This window comes from Nesoenas mayeri (genome assembly GCF_963082525.1).
Source record: "Nesoenas mayeri genome assembly, chromosome: 6".
Classification (NCBI taxonomy): Eukaryota; Metazoa; Chordata; class Aves; order Columbiformes; family Columbidae; genus Nesoenas; species Nesoenas mayeri.
In genome coordinates, this window is record NC_137545.1 from 34,331,831 (window position 1) to 34,343,241 (window position 11,411).

General features: G+C 40.3%; 1 protein-coding gene across 1 annotated transcript in view; it reads right to left on the reverse strand.

Moving 5' to 3' along the window:
• Positions 1-1,076: 1,076 nt before the first annotated feature.
• PARP14 (poly(ADP-ribose) polymerase family member 14) overlaps positions 1,077-11,411 on the reverse strand; it is a 42,464-nt gene continuing 32,129 nt past the window's right edge. Inside the window, exons 26-33 of the mRNA XM_080346971.1 lie at positions 11,230-11,379; positions 10,467-10,529; positions 8,949-9,116; positions 7,474-7,680; positions 6,781-7,389; positions 6,157-6,290; positions 3,846-4,020; positions 1,077-2,233 (exon numbers count right to left, since the gene is read on the reverse strand). Coding sequence (XP_080203097.1) covers positions 1,944-2,233; positions 3,846-4,020; positions 6,157-6,290; positions 6,781-7,389; positions 7,474-7,680; positions 8,949-9,116; positions 10,467-10,529; positions 11,230-11,379 — 1,796 coding nt within the window. The 3' untranslated portion in view covers positions 1,077-1,943. The remainder of the gene's footprint in view (positions 2,234-3,845; positions 4,021-6,156; positions 6,291-6,780; positions 7,390-7,473; positions 7,681-8,948; positions 9,117-10,466; positions 10,530-11,229; positions 11,380-11,411) is intronic.

Consider the following 11,411-nt stretch of genomic DNA (forward strand, 5'->3'; position numbering starts at 1 on the left):
CTGCACCAGCACTTGGGTTGCCTTGCCACTATGAAAGCCGGTTTTGGGCTGGGGTGCCAGGTCCTCAGCTCAGCCAGATCCCTCATTCTCCTGCCAGGACCCACTTCTCTCTCTCTAGATAGTCCTGCACTTTGAGGATTTTGCTGCCAGCCGTGAGTGTGAAATCCTACAGCCTAAAAGCAAAAGTTCTCCTTCAGCCAGCCCAGCCCAGAGCTTGAGTCCAGGGCCAAGATTTCATTTTTCATACGCAATACAGCTTTTTTTCCCCAGCCTCTCAGACCACAAACACTATACCACAGAGCGTCCCCGAGTTTCTAGTACAGAAACTAGTAAAGAAACTTCTATTACCACCACCACTGGGGATAAAAATTGTGGTTTTGTAGTGCTTCATCTTGCAGCTCCTGCTGATTTCTAGGGTATTCACTGATAATGAGATGAGGGCCACGCACATGGGAAGTGATGTGACCCAGCTCCCCCAGCAGCTTGGGGACCACAGCGGGAGAAGCTGGTGGGTGCCTGGTGCTGCCAGTTAAACCCAGTGGCTCTGGCTGATGCAGCATTTCCACAATACAGAAAAGCACCTAAAAAAGCAGAGAAGGGAGAAAAGCTTCCTCACCTTTCCACAGAGAGCAAAAATCTGTTAAAACAGGAGAAGGTTAAAATCAGTTTTGCTTTAAATAGGAATTCACGCAGGACATTCATTGGAAGTGTTGCATGGGCATCTGTTGTGAAGAGCAGAATTTATGTTCCCACCTGCCACCTACAGATACTGTAAGGACTATTCCCCTTTGCAGGCAACGAGAACATTCCAGTGAGTTTTAAGACACTCCTTCGGACTAAGGCAGAATAATTTCAGCTGGAGTCTGTATGCACAAATCTGTCACTCAGACAATACAAGAAAACAATTTTGTCTTCTAAGCCTTCTCAGCTTCTCACTAGTTGTAGCATCACTGTAACATAAAGATATTCAAAGGTAAAGCAACACTTCTGCTGAAGTGCGCTCCTTTGTGAAAAGAACGACTCAGTAATACAACAGCTGTTTGAAAATACTTTTATTAAAGCGACGTATATGGCTTTTGATTGGCAGTTGTAAGATTATCACTGTATTTAAGTGTATAGCTTGCAAAGATGTACTAATGCCATTATTTATTGCTTTACAGAACTTTAAAAATTCTAAAATCGTTGAAGCGTGATAACTGAGTTATGCTCTTATAAGTTTCTCTCTGCAAATTGCTAATTCTACAGAAGGGTTGATGTTTTGGTACTGAACAGAAGAAATTAAAAGTCCCTCTTTACTGTCTTGAAAACTGCCGAAGCAAAGACTTTGTACGTGGAAGTTGCAAGTATGTAATGCGAGGGACCATGGAGAATTCCCCTAAGAAATGGGTATGAATATAGGAATATATACCTAGGGAATAACAAAGTATGGCACAACAGAATAAGGAGGAGTTTAACAATGAATGCAAAGTGTAGGTTCAATACTGGACTTTTTTTTCTTCAGGACTCTTAACACCAACAAGGGTGAGTGAATGTCTGAGAATGACTGAAAACTCTGTTGGTGAGTGAAGTTATTCTCCCGACATGGAGTATTTTAAATAAATCCTCACAGGCAGCCAGCCACTTGGGTCTTTATGGTGAATACTGGAAACAGGAACATCCATAGATGCACTGACCTTGTGTAGGAAGAGATCGGGGCTGTTCTCACAGTTCTTGCCTACATCTCTCAATAACTAAATTTAAAATGTGAGTCTTGAGATAGAATCATAGAATCCTAATATTTTCTTATCCCGGCCTCAATGTGTTGATAATTTCAAGACATATTTAAAAACAGAGACAAATAACCACTTTGTTTAAGATGGCTAGATGCAAACAAGGATCAAAAAGTGCCCCGTTAATTCCCACATGTAAAAGGCACTGAAATTTCCCCGACTAGTAAGAATATTCTATTTTTTGAAAGTAATAAGGTACTCAGGATATGCCTCATGGTCATTAAATATGACGAACATTGTTGGGTTATTCACATCATCAACCACGCTGTCATAGCGGTCTGTAGGATCTGCTGGGTTTTTTGGTGGGGGCATGATTAGTCCTTTGCTCCCAGCACAGTACTGCCCGGTGAGGACACGGGCCAAGTACATGTATCTTCTGTCATTCGTGTCCGGTTTGGAATAAATATCCTGAGCAGAATAACATGCATCAACAGCAAAGTAGGTTCCATTTCCAAAGTTCGCAGCTGTTTGGAAACACAACATTTTCAAATATAGTTAGCGTTCTTTTTCCCATAAGAATCTCTAAAGCTTCCCTTTATTTTTTACTCTGCAGAAATTATAGATTTGGTTAGAGTTTAAACAGCAAATTCAAGTAATAGTCCTTTCTATCAGAACCGGATACGAGTCCACTTAGATGTTGGTTAAATATCGACACCCAGGTTTTGACTGCTCTTTCCTACAGGGAAAAGGGTTCCTCTCTCCAATGTTTAGCCTGCAGTCCATCAAATTGCAAATCTGCAGAACCTCGTCAACTTAAAATGACTAAATCATTGTTATTACAGTTTTCTATTTACACTTCACAGCAAGTTAGAGCAAATCACATTTCTTTGTCTGAGACAGAGGTTTTCTTTCTGACGTTGGTAGAAAGCTGTTCAAGGCAGGCAGGTCCTTCCTATCTGTCTGCTCTGATCTTTGGATGTTTTGGGTGTCTGACCGAAGGGAAGCCTTTCCTGTCATAAATCGTGGCTGAGATGAGAGGTGGATGTCAATCCTCACAGGCAAAGAGAGGACATGGGGATCTAGGGCTCTTGCTTCCCAGGTAAATCCAACCTCCTCGTACTACCAAAGAGCAAGAAAGCAAAACTACATCTCCTCTAGTCACTTTTTAAAAAGAAGTGGTGACTGCCATTTCTATTTGTGCACAGCCTGATGTATTTCATGTACGTTGGTTGGGCTTCATTTCCTCAAGAAAATATCAGCGTAAGTACTTCCAGAGGATCCAGACAGAGAAATGTCTACTTTCGGATCCAGACCACACTGAAGTATCAACTAAATCTGAGTTAAGCTGACTGTCTCTCTCAAGAATAGGTCAGCCCTAGGCATGTACAAGTGTGTCTTAAGGAAGAAAACATTAAGAAGAGAAAGTAAGGACTTTTGAAGTAAAGTTGCAGGACCTCTAAGAGCAACTGGTTCCTCAGTTCAGCCCCAGTTCCACTTCTTTGGATCCTGTATTTAATCTTTGAATGCTACCAAATGATAAACATAACATGACTGTACTAGAGGAACTGGACAAAACAATCTTTGAACTAATGCAGAAAGTCTTTCTGCTAAATATTTAATAGTTGTGCTTGACAACTATTAAAAGGGAAGGATTAATTCATTAATTTCAACTGATTTTATGTGCATAAAAATGGTAGGGGAGTGGGATCTTCTGGTTGCTTGTGCTGTCTTTATCTTTGGAGGCAACAGGAGAAGTACCTGCATCTTGACTTTGCTACCTGCCTTTGTCTAAGAAGAGAGGAGATACCAGCAACTAGCGGTTGGTATCTCAGTTGAGGATGTTGAACAGCAGTCCTTGTTCCTTACTGTAGGCAGATAGATCATACAAAACATTACTCAGAAGCTGCCCGGGCTTGTTTTCAGAGCAGGTGAGCTGCTTCTGATACCCTCTAGATGCTGGAATTCATCAACAAGGGATTAACAGGTTAATTCCTCTGACCATATACATTACGCTCTGGACTCGTTTATTATTTTGTTCTCCAACTTGATTCAGTCATCATGTTGTGCTGACCATATTGACATTCCGTAGCACCTCACATACATCTAGGAAATTAACTGCTTTGGATAATGACTCACCGTTCTTTCCAGCAAACCCACGATTAAATCCAGAGTAGTTGATCGTCCTTAGTGAAGATGCAGCTGTCCCATGAAATAGCAACCTCTCATTAACTTTGTATTTGTTCTTAGCACAGACAGCTATTTTCTTTGTTTGGTATGTCTGCCAGAGGATGGGATTTTGTATTCTTTCAATCTGCAAAGTTACAAAATAGAACTATATTTATACTGATAGGGACCAATATTTATCATGGCAGAAAAAACATTAAAACTAAACCAAACTGAAAGAATGACCATAATTTTCACTGTACCCTGGGGGAACTGAACACATGAGCCTCCTGAAACTAAAGTAGCTTAAAAGCAGTTGTCAAGCTTGGTAATTTTCGGTATACTTTTGTCTTGTCTTGTATACCAGGTACAGAGGAATCACGATAGCTGTGCACTGTCAGTTTTAGAAACATGTTGTACCACTGCTATAGGCAATGGGGTGAGATGTCTTCTGTGCATCCTAAGCATCTTTACTGATGATTTTCTCACTAAAGGACAGACTGTAGCAATAGCATCACATCGAATTTCTCTTCCAGATATCAGCTTGGAAGTCAAAATTACTTCCTCCTGTATAAAAATGAATTGGTGGGAGGATAGATGTTCCTGGGTCCCTCTGCCAACAATGTGAACAGAGCTGAGGGGCTGTGGTGGTACAGACTCCCGCAGGACCACCTGTCAATCTCAAGGCAATCCGACATCGTGTTGTAAGCTTGCTTACAAGCGTTCCTGCTTTGATCACCAGTGGAGTGAGTAGAAATGAACTGGGACTCCTCGCTTGTTGATCCCAAGGCAGGTCAACATGGGTCTTGAGAGTGAGATGGGACAACCAGGTGCTCCGTGATTGCACCTGAAACTCCTATTAATGAAATGTTACCCAACTTGGGAAGTACCAGGTGAGCCTGAGTTGTGGCTGAAATGGAAAAATACTGACCAAAGTCAATTACCTCGCAACCCTATAAATAGCGATCCGAAAGCCAGACCCTTTGAGCTCTCCTGGATGGTGTCAGGCTGTGACCCATTGTCTCCTCCTGACTGGGACACCTCCAGGGTGGATTTTGAAGATTCAGTGATGTCTACTGATGATTTTGCAAGGTTCCAAAGGCCTAATTCTGCATGGTCTGCTGATGAATGTCAAGACATAAAGGTGAGTAATTTATAAAAACTCATGAAAGGGAAATTTTAATCAGGGGTTCACCTTTTCGTGTGTGATTTAATTTTAGAACTGCTTTGTCTGTTTGTTTGCCTGTCTGTGCGTGTTTTAATTTACTGTGAGGTGTGTGTCTGTGGTTTTTAGCTAAGAAAACCCTGCTGTAAGTTTAGCACAAACCTTGCCATTTATGAATCTTTAATTAAGTCTCTATTTTGATTGATTATAATAAGTGTTATTGAATCACTCTGTTAAATTGGCTGATGATTAAGTGCTATTAGTAATTATAAAACCTAACCTTGTAATATACCACAAAGTATTAATAAATCCTAAATTGCTGCTCAATCGAAGCCATGTAAAAAAAAAAATCCATTTGCAACAAGGGGAAACAGTGTGTCTGCAAAGTATAATGTTAAAGGCATCAATGTAATAGGTTTCCATTTTCAATGGGAAAAGACTTCTTGCCATTACCTGATTTTTTTCTATTGTACACAAATATTTTGCTCTATTTGTGTCTTAGTGACCACGCTCATGGAATCTCATGATGTAAGAACATTTTTCAAACATATATTTTCACTCTTAATCTCATAATATTTTCTGCTATTTCTCACTCTTCCTGACACTGAATAATTCCACCTTCTCCCTGGCAATTAAATCTCTGTGCCCTGTGTTGCAACCTTTTCAATATGCGAGATCAGACCTTGATGCTTTGGTTAAAGCCAACAATCTAGCATGGAAGGCTCTGGGACTGACCAGGAAGAAGTGGTAAAACAGTAAAAAGCTTTATGGCCAGTCTGCAAGGTCTTTGTATTTTCCTCTGTATTCTGAATGCATTTTCTCATGCTCCCATTTCAATATAAAATTTCCTAATTGGAAATACCACATTAACTAATGAGTACCACATCAGCTGAACACAGAGTCAGCCTGAAGCCTGATGGTCACTGGTTTTGCACTATCAGAAGGCAGAAATGGCAGGGCAACTCTTAGGAAATGTGATTTGATTCATATCCACCCTGCACAGCACCGACACAGCAAAGGTGTATTAGGTTGCAGACACCTTCCAAACAAATATGTAGAAAATCTATTAACATTTTCGGCCCAACAATTCATTCCCCCTCCCCCCCAATAGGATTTCACCTTCTCTATGACAAAGTTGGGACAAGTTTTCTTGAATTTGTCCTGAACATTCAGGTATTCCTGACATGACGGCTTGAGATCCACCAGTTTGACCTGTTCCGCTTGCATGTCTTCCCACTGCACAGGCAGTTTATCTGCAAAACAGAGACTGCATTATTAGCACAGAGTCCTAGCTCAGTTTTGCAGGCACGTTCTATACACTGGCTGCATATAGAGGGCTGAGAGGACAGTACCTTATGCAATAATTTATTCCAAAAAACATTCTCTTCAGTCACTGGCTCTGTAATGCACCATTAAGACCTCACGTTTTCTCTATTCTAATTTTCCCCATACCAATATCTAACTAAAATAAGTTTGAAAACCACAGAACTTTACACATTCTTCATAAGCTACTTTGTCAGACTTGAGCATAGTCACATATGTATGGATAATATTTGTATTTAAAATAGATGTTCTGATTTCAGTCATCCCTGACACTGATTATGAAACTAAACCCGCTGGCTATGCCATGGCCAGGGGAAAAAAACTGAAAAAACCCAAAACCAAGCAAAAGGGGGGAGGGTGACGGGAAGGGGGGGTTCAATAATCTCTATTAGAGGGGGGTTTTATTAAGCTGTAATTTACCTTCATTCTTTGGCACACGTTGAATGCTTATAGTTTCTCCTTGGCCATCATTAGCCTGTAGAGTATTCAGATCCACCTTGTAGTTCTTCTTTTTAATTTTGACAGTCAGATGTGTTTTGTTAGCCATTTTGGCATCCTCCAGCTGCATATTTGTCAGTTTATCAAAAGCGACAAAGTTATCATTGCTTCCTGGATACCTCCATTCTACCAGGTTATAAACAAGTTCTGCCCTGGATCGTTCTTCTTCAGTATCCTTCATTTCTTGGATCATTTTTTGAACTTCCACAGAAACAAAACCAACATCCCTACTAATACCAGAAATTTTAATGCAAGGGGGTGAAAGTTCACTTTCAACGTGAATGGTAACATGATTTCTTCTCTGGATTTCTGCCAAAGCAGCAATTTGTCTCTCATCAAAATTTCCAATTAGCTCATCTGAGATAACGTTTTCAAACTGTTCCTTTAAAATTAAATCCTTTATCCATGACTCAGTTGCATCCACATTTTTCTGGCTTTCACCACAAATTTGAAACGTGGCTAAATCAACTTTCTTCTCCAAAACCACAGGCTTTTTCTTCTCAGTGGATTTTTTGGGGGGCCAAAAAAATGCTGTGAAGAAATATATGGTAATTATTAGTTGTAAATAAAAGATCTTTACTTTTATGTGCCCATGCACATGGAAAACACACTTACATTTCAACAGAGACATCCATGAATCTGTTGTGGGTAAATCTGAATCTTCTCTTGCCTTCATGCTTTCGTAAAAGTCACTGAGCATATTTGTCTGGAAGATGACAATTTTAATTTTTTGCAAATGCTGCACTGATCTTTTACTTGCAAATTCCACTATAGCATCGAGCATGTCATCAGCGACCTTTGCTGGCTTCTGTCCTGCCCGACCTAAACAAAAATAAGAAGTACTTATCAGTGAACAGTACTTGAAGGCAGCATCCAGAAAACAGACACCATGTCCCCAGCTCATACAGACTGGTGTCCCTCTCTCTTCCCCCATTATGCTTTCTGGCCAAAGCCCCAGGTTTAACCTCAGCTTTACACCTAAGCCTATGACGAAGAAGTTGACACCCTACACAGACCTGGGAAGTCCTTTGGAGATTCTCCCCCTGTTTACTTTGAGGTTCCAACAAGCACTTCAGCCTCAGCATCCCCCCAGTATTTTTAAACCCACACATCCCTAACACTATCCCCATCTTTAAAATGGGTACCTACGTCAAACCAAATAAAAATCAGTGGAGGATTTTGGCACAAGTGTGTTTGTATTCCAGCATACAAACAGGATCATCAAGCTCAAAAGAACTGCTTCATTCCCCTACAACAAGCCTGAAGTGCAACCTAAAGCTTAATCTGAAACGTTGGTGGGACCCCCGCCCGTTTCAGCCACAGCATCCCTTGGACAGCTGTCGTGACACCAGCATACAGATGACAGTGGCCATCCTGGAAACCTGCCCTAACTATTGCTGTGGAGTCCAAACACTGACCCACGCACCAGCTCCCAGCCTACCCTGGCTCGCTGAGCAAGGACCAGCTTGTCATTTCTTTTTCCAGTCAAGAGGAGCCTTGGTGTGAGAAGGACACCCTGCTTTCTTCAAGCCGTGCTCTCCAAGATAACCAAAAGCTTAAGCCAAATAAGCTTGAGTCCCTCCAGCCTTCCCCTGAAGCAGGTGGGCTGAAACAAGACCTATCAAAGGTGTAAACTGCAAGTACTCTGTGCCCAGCCCACAATTTCTGCAGTCAGCCAGGTAAAGTCAAGGTTTCAGGACAACTCCAGCTTTCTCCACCTACAAAGCCCCACTCCAGCCCTCTCATGTGGTTGAAATCCCAAAGCAAGGTCTATGGGAAGTTTGCCGAGTGGCCAGCTGAGATACACTGTCTGTTCAGAGGCAGAATATCTCTTATGGAGCAATACCTTTTCTTTAGTTGTTCTTGCTCAGTCGATATTGACTGTAACATTTATACTTAAAAAACCCCAGCATTTTTGAAGTGTGCAGGTGGTGTTTGAACTGACTACAATGAACTTTAAGAACTCACAGTTTACGGAGTTTCTTGTACAAGTCTACTCTTACCCATATCAAAGGTATCACAATAACTTTGTCCCAGTTTCTGAGCTATCCCCAACACAGCCCTCATCACTTTCCCAAGAAAATGCAAACCTGTTCCAATTGCTGGGAAGGCGACAGATTTGTACATCCTTAGCTGACACTCGTTAAGCACTTTGGTGACCTGACTCTTCACGTTGTTGTCGTGAATCAAGTGGATGATTTTACTGCACAACAGGTTTCCACCTTGTGTAGTAATAAAGCCACTTTGCAGTTTCCCAGCTGGAAGACAGAAGATAAAGAAGGAGACATAACATTTTCAAAGTGGCTATGTCTTCTGATAAGACAGATGGTTATATTCATGCTAGAAGTGGGAAAAGTGGAACGAAATCCACTGTGAGCTGTATTATCCTGGTTTTAGTTAATTCCAGTTTTCTCTGTGAATATTCTGATTGTAGAATTTCTTTGAGAAAGTAATTCAAGCAATCGTGTGTTCTCCAATTTCCTGACATCTCTGCAACAAAGTAGTTTCTTATTAAGTACAATGTAAAAATTTATGTTGAATTTAAATATAGCTCACTTCTCTCTAAAGCATGCAAGTAGAACATGCACAATTCATTTATATGACAAATCCTTTCTTATTCCACTTATTCCTTGAAATTTCAAAGTCTTATTCTGCGGAAGAGCTGAATATGAAAAATAATATCAAGGTAACAATCAACTGATCTAACTGTGGTATGGAATCTTTAAAACAACATTCCTGTTTCTTCAGAGCACTCATGTTTGAATACAAACACCTCAAAATGGAGTGATATTGTGAGGATGAATGGACTGATGGACACAGAGTTACACAGCACTTCACTGGTCACAAAGGTAACAATGGATTGTAAGATGCTCTCTATACGCTGAGATTTGGCTGATAAACAGGGAGAGCCTGCAGAGCCAAGGCTGGGAAAACTATCCAGGAAACTCCATCTTAAAAGTTAACATCTGGACTCAGAGCAGGAACAGAATACAGACTACAGAAGAACTCGTGATCAGGGCGATAAGCAGTGTTACTTTACTGCAATAAAAAATAATTATGTATTTGTGAATATAAACCCAGATTTGCTATTAGCTTTTAAAAGCCAGTTCTGCATGTGCTTACACCAAAAGGCAGTCTTCTATCACTTTGTTAAGTTTCAAAACTTCAGCTCTCCTGTAGCTGACAGCAGACGAGCTTAAAAATTATGCTCAAGACAATGGGACTGTTTCTGGTTTTTAAGTCAGGAACACACTTAAGTAGTTTCAGGGGTAAAATCTTACATTATGTTACTTTCCCAGCACTTATTAGCATCAGAAAACTGTATCTATCTTCTGTTCAGTCGTGAAAAGAAAAATTGTCAAAGTAGGTGTCAAAACAACAACATGACTTTTCAAAATTCCTAGAAGTGAAAGCTGTTTTTTTCAGATAAAATAATTACACCAGAGTAGAGTATTATAGAACAACTTTAAGTTTTCAGAGAGAACAAAACCAACCAACCAAAACATAACAAAACCAAAAAAACCTACACACACACAAAACAAAAAACAAACAAAGAAACCACAACCACACACAGAGGAAAAAACCCCAAATAGTATGCCTTAACATACCATATTGACGACATTCTTCTTTTACCTGGGAACCAGCGGCATCCATAATTGCTTTGAAGACCCCTTAAATCATACAAGAAAAGCATACACATTCGTTAAGTCAAATTAGCTATTTCTAGTCAAAACTCTGCCCATCTTCTGTGCTCTGCAAATACCACAATTCTCGTGTGGGTAGACAAAGTGCAGAACCTTGCCAGTTCCCCCAAGTACCCTCCATGCATCCTCTCTTTGCACTGGCTGCGAAGAGAACACTGACTTCATTAGTGATTAGAAATCATTAAGAATAACTCCCATGTCATCATTTCACCAGCCAGTGGTATAGCCCTCAGCAAGCGCTCTGATTGCTTTGAATTACATCATTTGATGTTTCATGGTTGCAATTCGCAATGTCACTGAAGAATCCTCTGCTTCTTACAGGTCCATTTACTTAACCAGGGCTTTGGTTTACAGTGAAATATACCAGGACCAGAGCAGTCTTGACAAATTCTATTTGATCCAAAAATTCCCTTCTATTTAAGCATTTTTTTGATTTTAAACAAGAAAAATCTGGTCTGCTGCCTTCTGTTTGAGTAGTTTGGAAAGTACATGGAATATTCAGGACACATAAAAAAAACCTGTTCAAGACCTGCTTCCAGACTAAACACAACTCTCTCATCTGAAAAATCCTTCATAGGAGTTTCACAAAAGGACATTTTTTTCCCCTATCCTCTTCTAAAAACTAGCCCAAATTTATCACTAAAGAACTACATTTTCAATACAATACCTCCTTGGGCATCAAATGTTGAATTTGATATGTTTACAATAACCTCTGTATCTTCTTTGGTAATATCTCCAGTAATTACTTGAACTGCAATGGAACCAATCTGCATTTCATGAACTCCCAGTACTTCAGTTGAAACAGGCTTAATGAATCCTGCAAAGGAAACAAAAATATAAACAAACAAA